Here is a 26,205-nt window from a genome sequence, read left to right as displayed (position 1 = left end):
TAAAATTCCAGTGTAAAAAATCCACTGTGCACGTCTCGTATGAAGTAAGTGTCTTACAGTAGGCATAAACAGCTAAGACTTGAGCCGGTGAAAAAAAAAATCTGCAATTCATTATTTTACTGGTATCTTTCCTCTAACTTCAGTGTTGTTGCTCCTGACTTGCACCAGCAAAAGTGAAAGCACAAGAAGGAACTCTGTGTGTCTGTATTAGTGTGTACATACAGGAAATGTATATCAAATATAGCTTCACGTTTCAGGCCAAATTGGCCTAAGTACAAGAGTTTATGGTTTCATTGAATTTCTTTCATAATAAGTACGTGTGCTTGCAGGCACTTAAGAGTGAAGATTGTGGACCTGTCTGACAAGGCTGCTGGTCTTGTTAGTTTAATGTTTATGTTTATTGAACAATATCCATTTATTATGCAGAGTGGAGATATTTATACATTAAGTTAATAAGATGGGTTATTTTTACAACTTTTGCCCAGGAAGTATTGCAGCGTTGATGACAGATTTTTATGCAGCTGCAAAAATTTCTTTTTTGCCCAATCTTAAACTAAGTATGAGAGTGTTCACGGAGAGGAATGAACAACTGGGAAGAGTAAGTCAAAAAGATGATGAGAAAAATATTTTTTTTTTAATATCAGCTGTGTTTGAGGTTAAAATCTTTTAATCATAGAAGTTTTAATTCTAACTGAAATTACAATATCTGCAGCAGAACCCACTGTGGAGTAAGCTCTGGATTTTACTGAACTCTGCAAAGTGCTGCAGTGTCTGGTCTCCATTCAGCAAAACATAATTTTGTTTTAAATCTTAGGATTAGTTCTGGTGAAATAAAAGTAACTTAAAGCACATGGGGAAATGATTTGTTGAATAGGAAGCCAGAGTTCTCAGCACCTTTGTGGGGCTTGGTCCCTCATTAAACAGCAAGTTCCAGGAGAAATGGAGAAGGTTACACATTTTGACTGGCTGGTTTAATTCAGCTCAGTGCTTTAAAAATAATTAAGTGAGACACTTACAAGTAGAGCCAAATAATCTACAAGACATCTTCTGTGCAAGCAAATGGAATTTTTTTTTTGTATGTAAGAGAAGGACATGTGGATATTTACCAAGCATTTTAAAAAGATGAAAAATGCACATAAAGACTCTTTCCCAAAAGTATTTCTAGCTAGTGCTTTTCTCAGTTGTACATCATACATTTCTAAATAACTAAAACATGAAAGAAAAATTAAATACATCTCTGTAACGTTTATGCAGAGAGAGGAGGGGTTGCTTAACAAAAAGTGGTCTTTTATTGGATAGGGAGGGAGAACATTTATTAAAAGAAGAGCCAACAATACCCTTTTTCTATACATTAAATGCAATTCATACTTCACAGAGTACATTACAAGGGTGTTTCTTCTATCTTTCATATACCTGCTTGCCTGCCTGGTGACACAAACAAGGTGTGCCGTGATGTGCCAGCAGCACCTTTGGAGATGGAGAAGTTCTACTTTTTACCACCAAAGCAATTCAAGACCCTCTGGCTGGGGGATCCCATCCCACCCCCAGTTGTGTGTGAAGTCATCTGAGATGAGCCTCTCCATCTTTTAATCATCCCAAAAGAGTCAAATAATACCAGAAAGTTAAAAAAAATTTTAAAAGTCTGGTGTAAGAGCTCTGTGCTAAGGGTTTTAAGAGAAAAGGCTTGGCCACTCCTGCTTGTTGTGTCCTTGTCCATGTGGTGCATCCTGTGCATGATTTACAGTTTTGGCAAGGCAGGTTTGCAAGAAGCATCAGTTAAGGGAAGGGCTTTCAACTATGTGACTACAAAAAGCTCCTACTTAGGTTACTAAAGGTTTTTGGTGATCAGACATTTTCAGTAAAAACTTTAGTACTCATTTTAGAAAACTGATTTGGACTGCATGCTACCAAAAGGAAAATATTTTCTTGTGGAGACACCTGCACTTTTGATCCTCTTGTTACTTTTTCTGTCCAGTCGCCTTGTGCTTTGTTGCTGCTGTGGCTCATGCAGCTCCAGTAACGCAGCTGGTGAGGAGCAGCTTTAACTCATGTGGAAACGGTGCTCCCCTCGAGTTATGTGGGAAGAGAATTCGTACCTGTCCTGGCTGTGGTAACCACACATGTTGCATTCAAAAGGATCACGGAACCCGTGGCAGCCCATATGGATCGTATACATCACGTGATCCAGGAAAAGGACTCGACAGTGTTCGCACTTGTAAACTTTCACCTGCTCCCCGCTGTTGCTGATCACCTTGAAAGCATCCTGGGAATTGTCAGTACCTGCCCTCAAGACATCGTATTGCCTGCTTTCTTCTTTTATAGAGATGCCGTTTCTTGCGTGGGGACCTATGTGGTTTGTCAGGTAAATTAAACCACTGCGCTCCTCATTATTGCTCTCTGTATCTGTTGAGTCTTGGCAGCTGTTGCTGGGAGAGGCATCCCGCTCCGAGGAGACGGATTTGGCTTTGGAAAGCAGCAACAAGTTCTCCACTGCGCTGTCCTGAGCTGCGTGGTTGGAGCGAGCCTGGCTGTCCCCCAGAGGTTTGTGGAGCTGATACATGGGGCTGATGACAGGGACCACCTCGGAACCACCCGGCGGTGTCTGGACAAGGGGACGCAAGGACTCTGCCCCCAGGTAACTGATGGCGTTGTTAATGGCCTGGTCTATAACGTGGGTCTGCATGATCTCGTTCTCTTTCTCATAGTTGGTGGTGGCATCGTATGGAAGATCGGGCAGGCATTTCTCACCTGCAGGGAAAAACAGTCAGGATTTAGAGGGATGATTCCTATATAATCAAGGAACAAAACACCATGGATCAATAAAACAGCAACGTGCAAGAGAAGAGCTGCTCAAATCCACCTCTGCAATTCACCTGAGTTATTCATACTTCTCTAACAGAGGTGGTCAGAAAAAAAGGTTAGTTGTTTTTCTCTGTTTGTGTTTTTTTTGTTTGTTTGTTTTTTTAACCTGTAACATAATTTGAAAAAAGCACTTTTGGAAAAGCAAATGGATGAAAACAGACTCTAGAAATAAATATATGGGGATTCGTGGAAGCTGCAGATTGAGTGGATCCTTTCTAACAGGATTTTTGACAAGATTATTTCTCCTTTCTAACAGGACTCTCTCATCTTACTCCTGCAGTGAGCTGAGGAATGCCTTTCCGGTTAGTGGAGACAGTTTACCAACACAGTTACAGTGAACATTGCCTTTGTGCAATGAAGCACATTTTCAGTATTTTTCTCTAAAAAACTTCAATTGTGCACTGTAAATTGTATGGTTTAGTTTTCGTCCTTCAGTTTCTTACAAATTGCCCACATGGGCAATGTGGTCATCTCTAATATGGGAGAAAAATAATGAAAAAATTATATTTTCATATTGTCACTTCCTCACCACACCTTGTGTTTTAAGTAAGCCATATTAGACACAGTATTAGAAGCTACCGATGTCCCTAAAAATTTGTGTCAGGAACCACCAACAGCCATAGAAAAAATTTACCTCATGGAAAGTTTTTTAGCCTCATTATCCTGTGAGGTAAAAAAACATATAGAGCATGATTACTTTTACTTTTAACTTTGAGTATGATTTGGGATCCCAAATGTAAGAGAGTACCCCTTATTATTATAACATCAGACTGCACTAATATACCTCCAGCTGGATACCCTAGTTAATTTAAGCACTAAGTTTCACTACAATTTCTCAAAATTTCTGGACAGATAGGACTTAGAAAAACAGAGAAGGTAAAAGTTAGGAGAGAGAAAAACTACTTAAATGCACAGGTGCTGATTTTATGAACAAGAACAGGGCAAGAATAGGGCAAGACATTACTGTTACTATCAGGCCCTAATAAATTTATGTACATTTAAAGAGGTTAAAAAAAAATCCCAACAGGGTCTCAGTGTCTGTCAGTATGCAGTCTGGATGGATGTTCTAGTTTAACAGATCCTGGGAAATTCACTGAAAGCCACAAACATCTCTTTGGGGTGCTGTCACCATTTCCTAATCAATATAACATTTGCTGATAGGCCCTGGAAAGTCCTAATTTGTTGAAAAGAAATGCAAATATGAGCATGGAAAATCTACCAGGAGATTGGCAAATTAATTTATCAACAACAATTTCCCCCTCCAGTTTCTATTCATAGTTTCTATTCAAAGTCAGTGAAGAGCCCAGGAATCTTCCAGCATAACAATATTGCAACGATGGGGCAAAAGAGTAGAAAGTCTTGCAGTCTACATTTCCCATCAGATATGGTTTCACACAAGTGTGTCCATGTTCTGCAAGCAGAGAAAGAAACCCTCTGATCATTGCTTAAGTTCCTATAAGAGATGTAGGGTATGGGTACAGACACCTTCTAGCTGCTCTGCACAAGCTTCTACTTCCTCTTGTTTCCTCTCTGTTATATGTGCTGCTAATTTGAGCACCCTTCTAACTGGGTTGGATTCTTTTTTTTTTTTCTTCCAGATTTACCCTTTCTAATGCTGTAGTTGTCTTTGAAGCTTAAGATTCACAATAGGCATTGTGAAAAACTTAAGTATCAAAAAACTCTCCTAATATGTTTGTATATCCTTCACTCAAGTGGGAAAAAAAGGAGGTCAAAATTGTTTGTATTCCATGGGTAGTGTATACCACAAAAAAGTGGGACTGGTTGTCATTATACACAAAATTTTGGGCATTCAGAGGGCATGATTTTAATAGCTGTTTCTTGGGTAGTATTTGCTTTATGTAGCATAACTAGTCAGTAGTTGGACTGAGAAGACCAGTGCTTATAAGAAAAAAATTGTTTCCAAGCAGACTGCCTGAAACAGACACAAACTCGAGGTAGGCAGGTATCATTTCTATATCTGGGCAATGCAGGTAATACTTGCACTCATTAAAAATAATAGCTCATTTCTGTGGTTATTAGAGCATAAGTAAATTAAACTGCTAATGGTGTGATGCGCTTCAAGCTTTGCACTGCTCAGGCTTCTGCAGCAGGTACCTAGATAGTAAAAATGCACTCAGTGTATGTGAGTACTTTTTCCTTTTCTTTGCTGTTTTTAACCCCTCACTTTGCTGCCTGTTGTTTGTTTTAACATGGTAAAAGCATGTCAACCTTGGCTAAAGTTCTCACTCATTTGGATGGCCCAGTTCTGCTCTGGTGTCTGGGAGATATTCCAGTTTGGAATACAGAGACAATTTTACAGGTAACTGGCTTATTTGTTGAAAAAAATCTCACTTTTGAAAGGCAATGAATTGAGAAAAAGTAGTGAAGCAGAAGACAATCTTTCCCTTATGCAAAGAATGCCATTTCCTCCTTCTCCCTGGAATTCAACACGAGGATTGGGATGACACGGTGATTTACAGCAATAAACATGTTTTATTACCCAAAAGCTCCCCTGACCAGCCAACCCAACCTTGTGTTAATCAGGAATGAGCCTATTACATGAAGCAGCAGGTGAGGACTGGAAAGGAAAGGATTCAGGGGCATTTTCTTGTCAGAAAAGTTCATCCTTTTGAAGGTTAGCAGATTTCCATAAATATCTGCTGTCAATAGGCTGTCTTCCTACACTGGACTCTGAATAAATAACTGACAGAAAACTTTGCCCTCCTAAAACTTATAGTTAAACTGGCTGTCTTTATGATTTCTCAGGGTGAAGAGAGAAAAGGAGAAGAAAAAGCTAGTCCACACCCCTGGATATATTGCATACAAGTTACTTGCTAGTGCCTTTTACATTTTAACACATCTGGTCTTCCCAGAGCTTTCACTGAATTAGCATTTTGCCTAATGCAATCAGTTACTGGAGTTACTAAGTAAATAATGTTTGCCTCACATAATTGATATATTTTTGGTAACTATCTCTACTAAAACTTCTGTCCTTTCATAAGCATATATTTCTTATCCTTGATTACCTGCTGGAATTGTTGCCTTTGGACTTGAAGACAATATTGAACTTTCATTCCAAACCTTTTGTTACACCACTTCCTGATGTAGCTGGGATTTCCCTTTTATTGTCTCAGAAGTACTTTCACCCTTGTGTCCCCATTGAAGAAAGTATATTGAGAAATTCTGTCTCATGAACTGGTCATTTTTTGTCTTGACTTTTGACTGAAGACCTTCCTAACCTGTTTTTTTCCCCCCATAGAATTCTGTTTTCTTTGGATGTGTCTTACAGAATACTATAAATGAATATTCAGAGAATTATAAAAGAACCTAGCCAGTTATAAGTATATTCTGTCCTCTAATCTTTTTATTAATTTAGGCCTAACTATATTGCTGACAAAATATTGTCTGTGGGTCTCATTTTTGAAAAACTGATATAACCTACTTTGTACAGGCTCACCAAACAAAACATCATAGGTGCAACCTCCCTTTTTGTGGGTATAGCCTCGAGTTTTCATTAAAACAAAAAACTACAATGTGCAAATGGGCATGAAGCTTTTCCATCATTTATAGAATGTCCTCAAAGATCTTTTCATGTAAGGATTTTTCTCATGCCTAGTTTTATTTTTTTCCATGGTCATTTTGGGCTGTAGAAGTATACAGATTTTATGAAGAATATTATCCAGCCTATGCTCAAATATTCACAAATGCTTTCACAAATGCCAGTATGCCTAGACCTGGATGTCATCCAAGAAGTTAACAAAATCACCCTGAAAGTGTGGTCAAATGCTTTCCCAATAGGAGATTTCTGTTCCTGTCTTCAGGTTCTTAAGGCACCTTCAAAAGCCTCTCCAGATCTTGTAATGATCTGGTTCATGAGCATTAAAAAAAAATTCAAGAGAAGGACTTAAAATTGATCTCCAGATGTGGAAAATTAAACATGCAAAAATACATGCTGGAGAAGTGTGGCTGTTTTTTCTCAAAACATTGCTGTTTCTGTTTCTGTAAAGATACTTATTGCTAATTTAATAAACCAAGTAAAATCATAAAGCAAAAGTACAAATCCTGTGATATTTGCCTTTGGTTTTGTTTTATTTTTTTTAGGAGACAGCAAACGTTTAACTCTTACCAACAAATTTCTGAGGCATAGAGCTCTTACGTTTGGCGACGTTACTTGCTAGTCTATCCAGCACGAGGGATCTTTCTGACCCTATCTTGCACAGGTCTTCAGCCATTTCACTCTGGTTATTTTCCTCTTTTATGACTGAAATCAAATGACATCAGAAGGGTTAGGCATGCTTGTTCCATTTTAATGGAACCGTTGTCTTCAGGTATTGTTTCTCAGGTGATTTCTTTCAGCTCCCAACCAGCAGGAAGGAGGAGCTCACCGCTGAAGGCACAGGACACTGCTGACTCTTGGTAAGGCCCTCATGCTGATTAATCTGTGGTCATGTTTCCCTTATTTAGGACACAAAAATGAGACTGAAACTGCAAGGCATCTGCCTGTACATAACGTAATCACTCCACCCTTGCTCTACAGCCTCTGTAAATAACTGAGGTCCTAACAGAATACTGGACACAAAGCATTCATCTTCTCACCCTCCTGCTGCCACCCCACACTCTCCCTCTGCACCTCTCCCAGGGGAACCACCTTCGTTAGCAGGAAACAAGGACAAACTTCTCAAGTCCAGCAGTGCAAGACAGATTTGCAAACTACACCAACCCTTCTCCCCACCCCTTTTTCTGTTTCCCTGGTAAATATTTCTGTACTTCCCTCGGTGCCATTTCAGACTTTAAATGACAATTTAAGTTGATAAAGTCACATCTACAGTGGAACCACTGATTTGTAATACTCAAACCTGTTTTCCAACCTCCTGCTGTTGCTGAGACACTGTAGAATTAAAAAGGAGCTTAGGTGTGTGGCTCTAAGAAAGGGAGACTATTTCTCCTTCCTTAAATTTTGCTACAGTATTTTCCTGCAGGAACAGAAGGGGTGTATGAAAATGGATAGTCAAAACAATGACTATGGAAAGTGTATGGAAAGATTTTTCTGACTCCCAGAGTCAAAAGGAAAGATCATATGCAGCAAGGTAACAGCACAACTGTTTTGGTTTTTTTTTTCTTTCTTTTTCTGACCAGGTAAGTCAGAGACAGGAGAGAAAGGGATTAATTTTACTTTTACCTGCTGCTAGGAAATGGATATTTTCTTGAAGTTGTGAGCTGTTATTAAGGATGGTTTTCAGATTTTGATTCACTGTTCTGCTGCATTTTGCCTGCACATTTGCATTGTTCCTGCTGAGAATTTATCATTGGATTTATTAGTTTGCAGTGCCTGGCACCTGGGTGTTTCTCAGTAGTTGAGAACACACTGTAAGTATGTTCTCTGCCACGTTTTTTTGGCAATATACCCCTGCCATAAAAGGATGATGGTGGAAGTTTCATTGTTCCTGAAATACGTGAAATCATGGTCTGGTGGATAACTTGAAGGAACAAGTGAAATGTCCTAGAGAGCACAGCCTGGCAATATCCAACTGAGGAGCACACAACTGGCTCTTGAGTCCTTGATAGAGCAGCACATACTGGAGTGACAGTGACACTGACAGTGAGCCTTGTGGAATTATGCCACAAACAAGTAAGATGCTCAGGATTGTGACCCATGCAAGATAAGAATGTGGACATAAAGGTGCAGAAAAGCGAAGGACATTGATGGTACCCAGTCATCACTAAACAAATGTATGCCAGCATGGTGTGCAGACTAAGGTTCCCAGATTCCACCTCAAGATGAGACTTCCAGAGAATGCTTCAAAGCAGCCCATTTATCAGGAAAGCAAAAGACTGAATTTTTAGCTAAAAGCAGAAATTATCAGAAAATACCTCCTTAGGATATAGTCAGATTTAATTTCTAATAAACTGAAGAGAAGCTAAGGCAGGTATTCAAGCATTTTAAAATGCCATTAAAAAAGTGTTAATCTAATTAAGTACTAATTTTAAGTCTTTGCAACTGAACATCAGTGAAATTTACTCAATAATTTTTTTTCCTGTAATTTGGTGTCTGTGAACTAAAAAAATTTAAGAGTTCTCAAAATTTCACTTCCCAAAGGAAAATTCACAAGTAACTGAAGAATTGTAACCGACCTTTTTTAAAACTATTTATTCTGTTATTTTATATAGGCCCAGTAAGACTTCAACACGCTTCTACCCAACTCAAATGCAAAACTCCAAATAATATCATTAAGAGAAGAACTTCACACGGACAGTGAGATTTTAGTCTTATGAAATAAAATTTAAAATTCATTAAATTCAGCAGGTCCTTAATTTCATGCTTAACCTCCTCTTAAATAAAGCACAAAAAAAGTTAAAATGTAAGTTCAATCTCTTGTTCCTTTCCTTACTCCTTTTTGCTGGATCTTTCTCTTACTGAAGTACTTTCTAAATTATATCTGTGAGATTTAGAAGCTTTAAAGTCCTTTCAAATGACATTTGGTTTTTCTGTATACCGTGCAATATATTTTCAAAATGGTGTCAAAAGCAATTCTGCTGTAGCAGAATGTCAAATTGGAGGCTTTGTCAGATTTTTATACCAACTTTTTAGAATCAGAACAAAAAAAAAAATGGAGAGGAGGGAGGGGGCAAATGAGGCCTCAATGATGGTTCTAATAACCCCATATCACACTTTGAAATATTACAAGAACAGTGTTAGTATATCTACTTGCTTTTCTAGATACAATGTAGAAAGCACTAAAAATCCCAGAAGGATATCCACTCATTGTCAACTGTTAAATTGTACATTTCAGTCTTAGGATTTCTAAGGGAAATAATGTAAATAGGGCAAAATTGTATATTTGTAGTGAAGTAGAATCCTAAGTTAGCATCAACTCTTATGTCATGACTTGCTATAAACAAAGGTCTATTTCTAAAATTGTGTTCTATCTTACTGGAGTTTATGATTCCTGACAGAAGTTTCATTTAGATATTTTTACTTAACAAGACTTTAGTAGTAGTTCAGTTACTCACACAGATTTTCATGTTCTGCATGCAGGAATTCAAATCCATATGGCAGACACAGAAATCCCAAGACAGAATATTTGCTTCTGAATCCTATCACCTCTTCGAGGAATATATATTGCAGCTTACTGTACATTATATTGAGCTTTTCTATCTGTACATTCTCCAGCCTCTCATTATAATTAGGAGGGGCACTGCTCCAACGTGCTCTCTGCCAGAAGCATCTCACCTGTATTCACTTCTATCATTATGTGCATATACTTTATGTTATTTGTTAGCATGTAAAAACATCTTCAGGTTCTGTCCAGATATAAAACAGTAAAGGAGGAATCATTGCAAATAGGTCAAACCTTCCTTTTCTGTCATTTGAAAAACCAAATGCACTGACAGGACCAAAAAGGTACTCAAGCAATTTAATTTACTGGATGGGCTTAAACTCCACGCAGAAGCAGTTCTTATATTCTCTGTCTAAAACTGCACATGCAAAGGGATTTGTATGGTAGTTTACTGTGAGCAATCCCATATAGATCTTTAGGATCTTTGTTTAAAAAAAAATCCAAACCCCAATATCTGCTTGCTCTGTATCTGGGCATAGGTTTAGATTTTATATTCTCTAGGAAATGGACTTTATCTTCATCACGAGACCAGCCTCTCAGAATAGCACAACAGCTCTTTGCCTCCTTCCTGTTTAATTTGAAAAGGGAGGTTGGGAAAAAGGGTGTCCACAAATTATTAGCCTTTCTGGACTGTCTCTGTCAAGATGGCTAAATTAAGTGCCTCTTGTTTGGCTCCATGTCTTCTTGTTTGGAAGAGCAAGATCTAAGACAGGTGGCTCATCCTTGCTAGATGAGTTGGCCCTAGTGCTCAAGTAAGTCCCATAAGCTGGGCCTGGGGAAGGCAGAGGATGTGCAAAGCAGAATATTCTGCAACCCTACCAGAGCACTGATACTAAGTCATTATCAAGAACACATCCACAAGAGTACTGAGATACTTGACTCCAAGGAAAAGGGAAAGATGATGAGATGATGCAGTCATACTGTTTTGATATGGTCATCTAAAGTTTTTCAGGTTTTGCAAGTGTTTTGCCCCTGACTGTTTTTTTAGCTTGGCTAACTATTTATCAAATCTAAAATGAATCCATATGCAATATCATACATATGTGCGTGCATGCACACCTCTACAATGCAAAAGTTGCCATAAATGGTACTACTGTTCCTTTTGCACTTCTTTTTCTGCCTACATGACAGGACAGCATTAATCCCCAAATGGACACGTTTGTTACCTGAATAAAGGCTGCTTGAGATGTTCATGGTTTGCAGGTAGTTATGGCAGCGTTCTTTATGTTCTTCCAAAGAGCTGCGCTGCTTATAGCTGCGACCACAGTATCCACACTTATGGGGTTTGCCAACTGGAGAGAACACAATTAGTTGAGAGATTCAGATGAGGTGTTCAACAGCATATTAATAATGGTATGAATAACAGGAAAAAAAAAACAAAACACTCCAAAAATAAACTTATGCTGTGGTGAACTGAAGAAAGATTTTTTCAGTTAAAAAAACAAAATCCAACAAACCAACCAGAAAAACAACAAGAAGAAAAACTAATGGAAAACTAATTGTGTATCTTTACATCAATAGGCCAGTTCTGTGGGTGCTGCAAAATGATTTCATGATTCTCATCAGATAGGGATTGTGACATGAAATCTTCAAAAACAGCATCTACACAGGTTAGAAACTGAGACACCTTCAAATGTCTGAGTACACTTCCTTTAGTGCCCATCTCCCTCAAGAAGCAGCTAACAAGGGAACTGCTGGTGTAGGTAGGGACACCTGCCCAAGGCTGGTTCTGATGTAACCAGAAGCAGCCCCATCCTTTTAAGACAGTGTCAGATTTCACATGTTTTCTGCTTCTGAGAATTCAAGAGAAATGCTACAACAAAAGTTTTTTCTGTATTACATCGATCCAGATGTAGGTAGTTTCAGGGATTACACAGTAATAATGCACTTTCATGGACTTCTGGACCTGAATTTTGTATTAGCACGACAATACTGTTGCTTTATCTGTGATTTCACAATTTTATGTGTAAGCAGTTCCTTAATTGTGTGCTCACTTTATGAGCTCCCCTTCTGGTACTCAGACCTTGGTCCCAAAGCCAACATCTGCAAGTAGTTATCAGTGTTAATACCAGCAGTGAGTTTTGGAAGTCTCCTATCCAAATAACAATTTGCATTTCTGGTTTACCTTGAGAAACTAGATGAGGCAACATTCTGTTTTTAAAGGCACTTTAAAGGAGCTAAATTAGTTTTGCTTCACAGAAGGTGTGTGACTATGGCTTCTGTAAATCAAAGTTTTGTGGTAATGGAAAAGTGAAGCTATTCAAAAGTATTTATTCAGAACTCCATATTACTGTAGAGATAAGACACTGAAAAACTCTAGCAGAGTACTCTTTTTTTTAAAGATTGTTATCTTCTTCTGTCCCACCCCTCCCTCTTCCCCACCCTTTCTCTTTGAAAGCACTTGTTAAAAAAAAGGAGCAACAAATAACTTCTGCTAAATGTTGCAGGTGATATTCAGTCCTTGATCAAGAATGACTACCAGACAGGAGGATTTTGAGACTTTGTGAATTAAACCTACTGTGTTTAGATCTCATTTCATCTCTATATGTGGATAAATGCCACGCAAACACTAAAATATCCCTCAGCTTTAACTCATGCTCATAGCTCCATAAAATGGGTTACTCAGATGAGGATTGTAAAATGAAATCCTAATAGAGAAAATTCTAGTCATCCAGGAAGCCTGGGAAAAAAACAGTCCTTCTGGTGAAGGATTGTGACTGGGAGATGTGTTTAGTCATTTCTTTGCTAGTAAAACACTGCACCCAACTCACATCTTGGATAATCCCAACATGGGACTCCTCGCCTCCTCAGGGTGAGAAGATCTGCTTGGCTTGGTGGCCATGAACACCCCCATCTCCTCGATGGGTGTGGTGCCGAGCAGGCCCTGGACAGCCCCAAACCTTCACTTACCTGAGTGGGTCCTCAGGTGCCCAGTGAGGGCATCCCTGCGCCGGCAGGCATAGTTACAGAGGTGACACTTGAAGGGCTTTTCACCCGAGTGCAGCTTGATGTGGCGCAGAAGGTTGCCCTTCTGTGTGAAGGAGGCTCCACACTGATTGCACTGGAAAGGGCGTTCTCCTGCGGGGAGAACGGGAAAGGATGTGAGAACAAAAAATCTCACGCGGTAACAAGAGAAAGATTTCAGTGAGAAAGTTGTTTTCTCACTGCTGCTCTGTGACTTCCACCGGCTGCAGGTTTGATATAACATGAGGCTTTCAGACTAAACCTGCCAGTTTCTTAATGCTTCACTGGCTGGGTCAATTTGATCTGAAAATCTAATTTTTTTTTTCTAAATCAGAATGGCACATCACAATGCAAATTCAAACTCATTTAAATAAAGTGACTGCAACATTTTGTGTTGAAGAGCCACTCTTCCTGATCAGCAGTTTTGGAATAAACCAATATCCAATTTTGCATGTTGTGGCATTTGGTGGGGTTTTTAATGTGGCTTTTTTCAAAGGGTCTTTAAAATATGCCACTGAAGCAGCAAAATAAAAAGGAAACTCATTAAAAATGCATTTCAGGATCACAAGTTCATTTCAGCGTTACATTCTTATATTTAAATGAAAGGCACTTCATTATAACAGTTATAATAACTTCTTTTCATTTACATTTTCCCTGTATTTTCCCTTTCAATTTCTTCTCCATTACCTGTCTGTCCCTAAGCAGCCAAATCAGGAAAGAGACAGAGACAGAGAGAAAAAGAGAGGCTAAAATCACAGAAGTTAAGACAGTGCAAAAGAAGCCCTGCACTTCCATGCTGAAGTCCCAACCCTTCTCTGGGTATGAACAGAGGAGCTGCACAAATGAGCTCTCCTCGTCTACACTTTGGACAGACACAGGGAAAAACTTGAAGAAACACAGCCTTGGTGTGTCTAAACTGCTGCCTGCTCTCAAGGAAGCAAATCAACCAGCCTTTGCAAATATTAATATGGCTGGTTTTTGCTTTTTAGAACTGTTTAAAATCAATATGCTCATTTATTCTCTCGGCTATTTTTTGAAAAGTTAAGATAGATGTGGTCTTTTCTTAAGGCAGCAGGAAATAAAATGTTTCCAGTTTTAGTAGACAGGAGTAAAGGAAAAATTAAACATAAGAGCACTCCATCAGCAGGCACTGCTCCTGCCTGCCCATTTCTCCATAGCCTCTGCCTAAGTCTAACATTCCTTTGAAACTAATTTGCTGAATTCTGTTTCTCTTTAGGCATAAATATAGTCTGCTGTAGTAGCAGTAATGCACTGATTATATTAGAAACAGCCCAGAGGTGACCTGTTCTTAGTTTTGATTTTCTTTATGTAACAATAAAATTGAATTTAAAATTTCAGTGCTGAAGCTAAAATATTTTTTAAAAAACATAGCAAACACAAGTTAAGCAATTTACTTTATTCTCTCTCACTTAATCATCACGTACTATTTTGCACATTTAGGACATGCTTGTATTTCCATACTGTGTATATATGTGCAACATGATCATTTTTTACTTTGGGGTAATGCAGTGGAACAGCTGCAAACCAGTTAGACAGTAGTGCAGTTCCAACCCAAAAACCTGCAAACTCTACCATAAGGGCTGGCAGCTTTAGCATTCAGCAAACAGAAAAGTTATCTCCTTTATGGCAAGATGTTTCCATTGGTTCAAGAGATCCAAGCAGGTTTAGCAAAGTCCCTGTTGAGCCCCTTTCTTCATCCATCAGATAGGTCTATGTCATCTACAGATCTATGTAGCATCTATATCATCTATACTATATCTGTAAGTGGTTCAGCTGGGGTGCCCCTCAAAAATGCCAGGATCAGCCTTACAGGATTTTGCCATGTACTTCAGAAGCCATGCACAGCAGTTGTTTGGGGAAAAAAGAAAATGGGTAAGAGTCTGTCTGCTTTACCTCTTAATCTTTGGGGCAGTTACTCAGCATGGAAGGTACTTTTCATAAATGGACTGAAACAGTAATGAAGAAATCAGTTTGTCACAGAGGACACAAAGAAGAAATGGTTAATTCTTACTCAACTAGCATACATTTCTGTTATTTCTGACTCAGAGAAGCATAAGAGGAGAAGCTGAAGCTCACAAGAGTACTCCAGGAATGAAAAGCAAAGCACAGTAAGAGTGTAATATTTCTCCAACCTGCAGCTTTTGCAATTTCAGGGTGAAATCTTGCACTGGTTGGAGAAGACAGACAGATTGGAGCACTTCAAATGAGACTGCTGCATACCAAATATTTCTACAAAATTTGCAGTGGGATCAAATGCAAGGGAAGCTGCAGTCACATTGCTGTACAAGAGAAATGGCACCACCATCTGAAGACCCTGAAAGTATGTGTAGCTTGGCCAGCCCTTGATCATACATACTGCAACTACCAGGGTGGGGGACACCTGCCTTATGAACCCAGCAAAGCTCCCAGACCTGCCAGGATGGGGATAGTTGCTGAGGGAAGGTATGGCACTATAGCCCCAAACAGGGAAGGGACAGGATGGAAAGAAAAAATACCGACTGCATCTCTTCACTTTATGCATCATAATGCATCTTTTTCACTTCAGGGCATGCTCTAGTGGGTGATACAGATATTACTATATGTATTTTATTGGAGGGGGGATGTTGACTGTTGGATGCTCTGATCTGAGAGATCTTTTCCAATTGTGACAATTCTGTGATTCTTTAAACAGTGAAGTCTGTGTATTCTTATAATTTTCTCTCCAGTTCTGCACAGCACACGTCTATGCTGGGCTGATTCCACTGCATGGTGTGCAGCTATGGATATCTGTCCAGGCACTAAAACTACAATAGGATCCCGAAATGAATTAACCACCATTGCCTTGATATGTAAGGCTTGGCAGGAGAATGGAGTACTATTTATTCCATGAAGAGTATTTATCATCTTAATTGAAATCTTTCTGATTTCTTAACCAGCATAAGAACAACATCACCTAAGACTAAGAGATGTGCATAGCTCTCTTTCTTCTTTATTTTATTTTATTTTATTTTATTTTATTTTATTTTATTTTATTTTATTTTATTTTATTTTATTTTACTTTACTTTACTTTATTTAAGTGCTCGCTCTTCAACTGGCATTAGTTTTCTAAATAAATGTGAGATATTCAGACCCAACTAACAAGACATAAGTGAACTAAGTGGTGACTTAAAGGAGGGTACACATAAGGAAGCATTATGTATGCACATATGTACATATGCACACATGCATTGCATATATGTGCACACTGAGCAAGTGAAGCCTGAATCTATACTCTGAGGTCTCAGCACCAGGGAACAGGATGATATTTCTCTCTCCTTTCTACATCACCTTTTTCCTAAACACCAAGCAAGGCAGCAGTAAGCTGGAGAAAATCAGCATACTGAAAGCCTTTGGGAAGGGCAGGGTGGAGGGTTGGGCATCTGAGAGATTTGCTCTGCAGAGAGGAGCAACAGGTAAGGTGCTAGGGAGCAGTCAGTGCTGTACAGCTGCTTGCAGACAGGAGAGGGCAGAAATATCAGGTGCTGCTCTGCATATCTGCATTTGGCAGGTGTATTCATTAAAAGTAATTATGCCTTTTATCAGGTCAGGCAGTCATTTTAGTTTGCCACTTTAGTGTGCTACAGTTTTGTTCACTTATCAAATATTTATTTAAGGAAACCTCACTGCATGTGTAGGTTTTACATGAATTAGCAGCAAAGTAATTCATTTGCAAGGCTTATTCCTTCACCAGGCATGTATTGAAATGGGCTTCGGCATAGTCAGTTAAATGTCTGTAATAGTATATCCCATTTCTACTTTAATTTTCACAGCACAGCTGAAAGGAAAAGCAGTCACTGCTGTTTCCCCATAATGTCCCTTTAATTTAAACTAGTGGTTCTGAGCCTCTATTCCCTTGCTATCCCCCCGAAAATCTGCCTGAGCTCAAGGGAAGAAGTTGCTCAGAAAAGGAGCTGAAGGTGAATTGGGAAGGAAAGCAAAGGCTTTCTTTCCACAAGAGCATTCAGAGACTCAACTTCACACCCTCTAGTTCTGTTAGGTGTAAATAAGGGCATCCTGCTGAGCAAAATGCAGCTCTTGGGGTGTTTCCACTGCAGGTTTTAACTATGGTCCCTAAATAAAAGAGGGTCCAGTTGGCAAAGGGAGGGCTCTGAAAAGGGCAAAAAAGTCTTGGAGTAACAGTGCTTGCCTTGTAGCACCCTGAGCACCCTTGGCAGGCACAAGTCCTCCTTCTTGGCCTGGAGTTTGAGCAGCCCTGGTAGTGCCAGGGAAAACAGTGAGGTAGCCCTGGGATTGCTGTGCTAGGGAACTGGCAGCCCAGATCACCCTTCAGAGATTCAGCCTGATGGGTACCAACCAGGGTGCTGGAATAAAGAGCAGGCCTGCCCATCATGTACCTAAAATCAGGTGTGTCCCCAGAGAGGCCACCCAGCCCCAGTGCAAACACTGCCTCTGGCCCTCAGGAAGCCAAAACAAACTTCCTCCTTGGAAGCTTCAATAAAACAGCATCTGCCTTAAACAAGAACATAACCTCCTGCATCTAAATGCATTTTAAGTTGCAACATTTTATTTCAGCTAGTACAGAATCCTCCCCAAGCCCGTGGGTCTGTTTGAAAAGCCTCATGTCTAAGTAATTTTCCATACATACATTTATCCATTTTTAAAGGATCACGTTACCTTTCAATTAAAGAAAATGAAACAATTGAACAACAAGCACTTTATTGTATCTAGGAAGCAGGCTGCAGCCTCTCTTCTGAGAACTAGTTGCGACTTTTCCAATAAAGATAACTATCTGCTCTTCCCTGACAGAAGGATTTATCATATTGAAGGGTATTTTGAAGTAGGCAATGTAGCAGCATTTCTAACCAGCACTAGCACTGCTTCTGAACATGGCTAACCCACGTTATGATATTGCACCCTTCCAGAACTTGAACAGCCACAGTTACAAACAAAGGCATTAACACTGGGGGAGATGGATGATACTCAGTGTCTTACCATGGAGCTTCTCCATTACACTCTGAAAATATTGTGCTAATTTCACTAATTCTGTAATTTTGGGGAAATAATTTTTAAGCACGACTGGGGGGATGTGGAGGAACAAAATATGTACATATTCACTAGCATGACTAACTCAGTGGAATCCAAACATCAGAAGGTCGTTTTTATGTTAAAAATATTTTAAAATTCCCTGGATACTGAGGCAAAAAAATGCCTAATAATTCGTTGATTTGTTTATTTTCAAAGTAATTTATGTAACACAATGGTACAATTTAGTTCTCCTTTGGCCTCAGGAGTTCAGACTGGAAGTCTGATTTTCATATATCCCCCATTTGCTTCTTTCTCTTATTTTTTTGTACTGAGATTATTTAGAAAATTAGAAAATTGAGGCAAGAAGATTCAGAGCACTGTATAATTAAAAGGCATGTGTATGACACACAACATCTTTGCATACATCTTTTAGTGTTCCAGTGCAAACACTTTAGTCTAGGTTTGACCAGTGACTATACTTGTTTCCACCTCATGCAACTTTTGATTTAAAATGATCCTTTTTTTTTTTTTTTTTTTTTTTTAACTAAGACCTCCAGTACAGTTCCCTTAACACTTTCATAATCACTGATCCACAATGATATTTGTTGCATTGTCTGTAAGATTAGAACTGTGTTGATTTTGGATTTAGCCGCAAACAGGTTTTTTTCATCAGTTCTCAGAAATAAAACAAGTCTTACTTATTTAATTTTAATTTTTCATATAGCTTCAAAGTAACAAGCTGCACAATTTCTAGCCCAATGGACTAGATGGACTGCCATCAAGAAGAAATCCCAGTTCCTCTGCTGGTCCAAAATAACCGAGTTCCAAATGCCCACTGATGCTACATCATCTTGCAAGAGTGAACACGTGCATCATGCAGAACAGAAGTCTTATTTCCTAATGTGTGGCCAGTTCTTGTCAACTAAAGAAAAAAACTATGGCAAGCCTTACCAGTGTGGCTTCGTTTGTGAACCATGAGCACATTGGGGCCGATGCAAATTATCCCACAGATATCACATTTTAGCTTTCCATTAGGAAGTCGAATGCCTCCAACTGCTGACATAGCCTTGCTGCCTGGGCCATTGTGTGAGCCATTCATTTTCTCTCTCGAGGCATCAAGCATTCGTAAATCCTCTGCACATTCTTCCCCATTCATTTCACAGGCACGCCCATTCTCTTCATCACTCTGAGTCTCTATTTTAATATTACCAGCTGAAAAAAACAATACAGGATGCCACTCAGTTTTGTTACAGAAACAATATGGTGACGAAGAAGCAAGCACATCAAAGGAGATAACTTCTAAGCAGCATCTACAAAATAACTAAATAATAAAAGCTACAAACACAACTACATTTCTGTGGGCAATGCGATGACTTTGTAACACATGGAGCAATGAACAGTGAATATCAGTAAGACATATATCAGGCATACAGGGAGCTGACATTCCCAAGCAACATTCCAAGTCTGTTACTAGGTCACTTTGAGATTTTTGCGTTTGTAATGCTCATTTTGACAACATGGATTTACTGGAATGAAACTTAAAATTAATCCACTTCACATGGATTTGTCCAAAACAATTGTGATAGGAAGTAACTCATCAAAGACAATGGATGGAAATACATTGAAAAAGCAATATTCTGTACTTGGCAGGAACATCTTGAAGGTTGTACTGAATCCAAATATTTGGTTTGCAGTTCTGTGAGTTAAGGAAAGACAGTGGGAAAGCAAAGAATATGAACACTGATAAAGAAATTAGTGGGAAAGGATGGAAGGAAGAATTTAAGAACAAGAGCTAGGATTAGGGGTCACACTACTGTAACTATAGGAGTCACAGCTGCGTTTTTAGGACACCAGGATTAGGATCACTGAGCAAGAGGGGAGGATCTCTACACCCAGGAGCTACTATTAAATATCAGTCAAATCAACAGAAGTGGTGGGAGTACTATTTACCCTTTATGGAATAAATTTTTTTCTGTTACAGTTCCATAGGTGACAATTGCTTCAAGCTACAAGAATAATTCCAGTATAAATTTGACATAGCCTTACTACATGTGATAAGACACTGGTTGGTAAACTTGGTGTGAAATAAATTCAGCAAATGTAAATGCTATGGGGAAGGGTCAAGATTCAGATGAGTTAATGCCAATATTCATTCCTCTTCTCTCCACAGGACTGCATGACATCTTGCATAGGACACATCTGCTTTACAGTTATTTCCCTCTTTTTATAACTATTCCCCCCTTTCCTAATTTGCAAATTTTGGTGAAAAACTCAGGGCTTTTTGGCTGAAAAAGACCACTTAATTGCCCCAAATCTTATTTTCCTTTCAGTGAAAAATCTCTTACTTGCTCTTGCTCTCCCAAAAGGAGAGCATTTGCTTTAGTGGCAAGCTGAGCATATGAGGGGTCTGTTTCACTTATTAAAGGCCAGGTCTTTTCCTTCTGTGGAAAAGTAGTGTAATGGTAGCATTATTCATAAGTAGTGGTCTAGCAATGATGTAATTAGGCTGTGAGCAATAATTGCCTGAGAAATGAAAGACCTTGACATTCCTTTGAAATGGAAAGGTTTGACAAACCCTTCTCTTCTACAGCCTGCAGCCTCCTAGGTGTCCCAGGAGGACTGCATGGATGTGACTGACAAGCTTGTCTGACTCAAAATCCTACTGGGAACCACGCTGAGTGTAAAGGTGTTCATATTCCTGAACACTGCTTGACTGGACACCTTTTATATAGTCTACCAATCTAGACACTTTAATGATTTTTCAAATAGTGCATTTTTAATAGCAATCAGATGCAAGATGGAATGAGTGCACATCAAAAATAGCAGCTCTTCCTTTGAAATCTGTGCCCTAAAAAGGGTAATAATTTAGAGATATGGAAATAAAATTTAAAAATCAGTGACCAAACAATGATTTACAAATTGTATGGTGGTATGACTGCAAACTGTATGATGGTATGACTGGATAGACAGAAATCATCTCAGCTGTTCTGCAAATTAAGAAGACTACAACCATATACTGCTGTTTTCACTGTGCTGAATGGAAGAAATGGAACTAATTGGCTGGAGCACATGGCACATGTTCCATAATTCTCATACCACTTTTTTTCTCTCAATTATGAGAATAATAATTCAAATGTAAATATATTTCTACAAAACTATTACAGATGCTTTGACTGCCAGGTATTTGGAGAAGTTGGCTTTATGTTAAGTTAAAACAAAATACATGGGAATGAAGCAAAAAGATCAGACTACTTAAGCCCTTTGGTAACATATGCAGACAAACAGACATCACTGAGAAGCAAGTGACACAAACAAAAATCTTAAAAGTAGGAATTAGATGGAAATGCTTTTTAGTAAATATACTTACGGGAAAAAGATTTGGGAATTATTGCATGAAAGTCCCTAAAGCCTTCTGCCCCGTATGCAGCTGCAATAAAGAAGGCAAACAGGATGCTGGTTTGTGGTACTGCTAGCAGCAAACATGAAATATACCATTATTGCTATAAGAGAAATACCTGGGAGAAATACAGAACTATCATCACAGAAGCAACACAAGCAGTTTAGAATGAAGCAGGACCATCAGTAGGACAGCTGGCAGGACAATCTTGACCTGCCCAGAGCAATTCCTATTTGTAAAAATGCACTTTTCTTATAAAGCATCCAACAAATTTCATCATGTTTTCTAAACGCATAACGTTGTCTGGGTATTCCCCCTGCTCACACGTTAACTCCTGCTGAAATCAAGAGGAATTTTTGCTTACATTTTTTGAGAGGGTCAATCGGAGCATAATATCTAACAGAGCCTTCTCCAACCCTCAGGGAAACCACAGGCCCTTACAGTGCTCGCTCCCACTCAAGATTAATTTTTTTGCCAACATGAAATTCTTTTGTTTTTCCACCATTGTGTGCCAGAGATGTCTCCTTTGCATGTCCTTGTTTCTAGTTACTGCAGTTATAAGTAGTGAAACTCCAAGCACTCTTTTCTTCTCATGTCTGCTGGTATTATGCAGTAGAAGATGAGGGAGTTTAAATTTCTGTATGTATTTCTGTATTACTCTGTATAGTGGCATATGTTTGTTTGTATTTCTAAAGCTTCACAATGTATCTACACAAAATCAGTTACACAAACACATCACACCCTGCATATTATGGGTAACCACGTGCAAATTAACATGCCATGGGGCACACTGATGGAGTTCATCACTTGACACAAGCAATGAGAGGGATATTGATCCAGTCAATCTTCACTTCAGATCTGCATTGCTTTGCCCCTGGACTGTCATAGCTGTGTTGCTCAGAGAAAGTCTCCACACAGATGAAGCTGAGCTGCCCAGCTCATGGGAGGGCCTCAGTTCAGGTGCAAAGTTCACTTTGACGGTGTGAGCTCTTGGACGGTGAGGGAACCCACCTATAAAATAATTTTATGGATTTTATAGGTTTAACTATCAAATGAAACCTCTTCATCTTCAAGCTTAACATTTTTGCAAACCTGTTTTCCAAATAAAAAATAGTAAAAAAAGAGCCCCACTGATGTAGGAGACACAGCAGGAGTGTGTCTCCTACAGTATAAATACTAAGGATTTTTATTAAATCTCAGTCAGAAACGGGAAGGCAGATTATACAAATATTTTATTTTGGAGACTTAAGTTGAAAATAAATATCAACAGCGTTTTCTATTTCTTTTGTGAGAGAAGGTCCCATCCCTCCCTTGCTATCATGGGGAAAATCACTTTTGGAACACTGATGGTGTGACAAATACCTGGGAATTTGACTTTCATTCACTGATCAAGAGTAGCTCCACAAAAATTCATGGTAATAATTTCTCATTGTCTCTCCTGACACCATTAAGACATTAGTTATTAATTATTTTAAATAAACAAATAAATTAATAAATAAATTCAGTTTTGTTGGAGATGATCTTAAAGGTCTCTGTATTTTACTCTCTTTGTGCACATTAGTACAACTCAGGGGAGATTAAACCTAACCCCATTCTTTTTTGTGCAAGGAATGTGGAATGCACCAGTGTCAATGAAGTGACAGCTCTGCCACCCTCCCTTTTTACCTACCCAGAGTGTGGAAATTTTACACAAAAGCAGAGCAAAGAGTGGGTCTTTTGTGTTCTCTAATGTTTACTGGTAGCTTCACTCAGGATTTTTGTAAGAGCTTTGAAATTTGTGTTACAAAGACTGTTAATAGTGTTTTATGCAAGACTTTGGGAAAAAAAATAATAAAATAAAATAAAGTATAAGTTAAAGGGGTACAGAGTGGTGGTGATATGATTTATCACTGAAAAGCAGTGTCCCTTGACTCAGTCTGGGACAGTCGGGAAGGCAGGATGGAGGGCAAGGAGACTGGATCACACTTCCCTGGAAAGAGTTAATGAGTGTGGAGAGGGAAGGAAGGCAGTTTGCAATGAGTGAAAGAACAGGGAGAAAGGAGAAGCCAAAAGGACCTCCTGTGAAACAGGATGTGGAGGGTGGCTTTTAAAGGACAGAGAAATGGGCATTTGGATATGGCATTCCATTTGTGAGAATTTTGCACCAGCACAGGTTTAAGTACCTAGGCAGAAAAATCCCATTTGGAAGGGGATACTCACCTCCCAAGTCATATTCCTCTCCAGTGGGATTTTTAAAGAAGAAACAAAGCATTAGACCCAGCTATCAAGGGAGTGAAGAGAATAACACAGAAAGAAAAATCTCACTGAAGTTTCTGGGGCATTTTAAAAACAGAATTCCCTAACTCCCTTTGATTTTTAATAGGAATTAAGAATCTTTAGTACTTTTCTTCCAGCAGTTGTTTAACTGCATCTTGTGGGATATACATGCCTTTAAGAAATTATTCTTCAGCCTTTCTCTGAAAATAAGACCAATAATCCTAATTTTGTTGCCTTGCTTGTACTTCGTAACCAAGTGCAAAGAAAAGACCTCTCTTCAGGTTGCTTCAAATAATCTGGGTGACTGTAATTTTTTTTGTTTGAAAGGCTCATTTGTTATTTCATGACAAGACAGAATTATATTGTTGGTGTTAGCTGATGCTTAACTGGTAGCTTTAAAGTCCAACAAGAGCTTTTCATGAAGGCACCATAACCATTTAACCACCAGACAGATGAATCTGCAACAATACCAGGCTGATATGAATGGTGGATAAGCACTATTATGGTGAGGAGGACAAAACCTTTAACCACCTAACACCAACTAAAAATGCATAGAAAATGTTGCTGAAAAGGCAGAATAAGGTGAAAAAAGACTATCAGGCCAAAATAAATTGCCTCAGCATGCCAACATGTGTCAACAGAAGCAGCCAGGACATCTTCCAATTCATACAGGTGCACAATCCAGAAAACAGAACATTGCCAGCAATTCCACCTGTTATTTCTGATATAAGACATAACAGTTATTTGGTTTTCTTGCAATACACCAAATTCTATCACTTGGCTATGACTTGAAATCCAAACCTTTCCCCTTTTCTTTTTACATCATGGTAATTTACGATGGCATAGGATCTGTTCTCATCTCCTAAGAGCACTGCTGGTGGAGGGTGCCATACTCAGAAAGGTAAAGCAAATAAGCACGTTGTCTGTCCATGTAGTATTTCAGGAGTTACTGCTCAGTAGCTAGGCCTGACATCAACAAACACCAATTATTTAACTTAAATTATGCTTCCATTAATAGTCTTTCTCTTATGAACCTATGAAGTGACATGAAGAAACATGCAGGTGTGAAAAAGGCCAACAAAAGGTCTGGGAAGAGAAATCATAATTAGTAATGCCACAGCCTCAGCCTTTCAGTAAAATTCAGATAACACAACACAACATAGGTGGGACTGATCCGAATTAACTAGTTATTTAGCTATAGAAACAGTGAATGCATCCATGTGCTGTTAAAAATCACTGGTTTGCCCTCTCCTTTCTACATATAGCAAGCATTGCATTGTGCATTTAATCAAGCATTTGTGGTATCTGCCTATGCAAAATGCTGCAAGTTAGAGGCCAGCTCCAAATTGCCTAAAAAGTTAGAACATAGAACGCAACCTGATTGTTATGTTCAAAAAGAAACACATCAATAGATAGAAGGCTGCATGCTGCTCATGCTAGACAAGCTGTTACGTAGGGTTTCCATGAAAAAAGAGTCCCAGCATTCACTGTATCACAGGCCAGAGATACCAGTAGCACAGTGGGAGGCTGATGTCCAGGGCTGGTGAGGCAGCCCAGTGATGCTGTGCTGGCACCTTAACATTTGGCTTGAGAGAGTTAAGTCTTTACCATAGGCTGTCACATGATGAGGAGGCAGCAACAGATGAAAATGGAGGTGTCTTCATGAGAGTCTCAGCTGGCTTTTTAAGGGAAATAAAAATAACAGAAAGAAGAGTAGTAGCAGGAACCACTGGGCCACACCTGCAGGTAGGGAGAACTGGTGCTGACGGATAAGGAGATCCTCCTCGTGGGGTCTGTGCTGCCCCTCCTTTGACACCAAGTGCCAATCAGCCATTGGCAGCTGATTTCTTCCCTACTGTAATTTTGGCTTTCAATCAAATGTATATTATTCCAGAAACACAGGCGTCCCCAGATAAGCTATCTCCCATGGGACAACCAGTCTGAGGAGCTCCACCCATGCCATAGCCCACGACTTTCATTTCCTTCCACTGCTGGGCTCCTGGCTGCTGCAGACAGGGAGGTGGCTGGTGTGCCACAGCCCATGCCAGTGCCCACTGGCATTACCACTCAGCTTTGGCTTCAAGGCAGGGAACTGTGCTCAGTGCACTGCAAAAACACATCAACATGGCCACGTTACCTGGGTAGTGTAATGAGATCAAGCCATAACAAATGCAAACAGGTGAGCAAAACAACCAGCAAAGTGTGTCCTCTCTAGGTACAAAAAGTGGCCCCTGGTGTAGAATTCCAGTAATGCCCTGGTTGTTACCTTTGGCAATCCTTTAATGTACGAATAGAGATGGTCAGGTTAAAGACAGTTGGAGCTAAGTGCTGTTATCTGTAACCAAGCCAAGGGGCTGATCTGGTTCATTTTTATTGTCTTTATTGTGCTGGTCCATTTTCTATTGGATTCAAGTTGTTTTTTCAAGACTGCTAACTACCTGGCTGCTTGATGTTTATTATCTGAATTACCAGTAAAACTAAGTTTTAAAGGTGAGAGAAGGAGCATTATCAAGAAAACCTCTGCTAAACATATTTCTCGAGTTCCACATGTATGTGTAACCCATGCTTCCTCTAGACAAAGT

The 26,205-nt window shown here is 39.2% G+C and overlaps 1 protein-coding gene across 8 annotated transcripts in view; it reads right to left on the bottom strand.

Moving 5' to 3' along the window:
* Nucleotides 1–490: 490 nt before the first annotated feature.
* The window catches only part of IKZF1 (IKAROS family zinc finger 1), a 66,455-nt gene continuing 40,740 nt past the window's right edge, over nucleotides 491–26,205 (bottom strand). For 2 of the 8 annotated variants that reach the window (XM_030446158.1, XM_030446159.1), the window contains exons 4-9: nucleotides 21,338–21,397; nucleotides 18,922–19,182; nucleotides 12,891–13,058; nucleotides 11,147–11,272; nucleotides 6,989–7,123; nucleotides 491–2,748 (exon numbers count right to left, since the gene is read on the bottom strand). In XM_030446158.1, coding sequence (XP_030302018.1) covers nucleotides 2,042–2,748; nucleotides 6,989–7,123; nucleotides 11,147–11,272; nucleotides 12,891–13,058; nucleotides 18,922–19,182; nucleotides 21,338–21,397 — 1,457 coding nt within the window. In that variant the 3' untranslated portion in view covers nucleotides 491–2,041. The remainder of the gene's footprint in view (nucleotides 2,749–6,988; nucleotides 7,124–11,146; nucleotides 11,273–12,890; nucleotides 13,059–18,921; nucleotides 19,183–21,337; nucleotides 21,398–26,205) is intronic. The other 6 variants (XM_030446160.1, XM_030446162.1, XM_030446163.1 and 3 more) reach the window with 6 other exon arrangements.

The sequence above is a fragment of the Calypte anna genome, chromosome 2 (genome assembly GCF_003957555.1).
Source record: "Calypte anna isolate BGI_N300 chromosome 2, bCalAnn1_v1.p, whole genome shotgun sequence".
NCBI lineage: Eukaryota > Metazoa > Chordata > Aves > Apodiformes > Trochilidae > Calypte > Calypte anna.
This window is presented reverse-complemented; position numbering and strand designations above follow the sequence as displayed.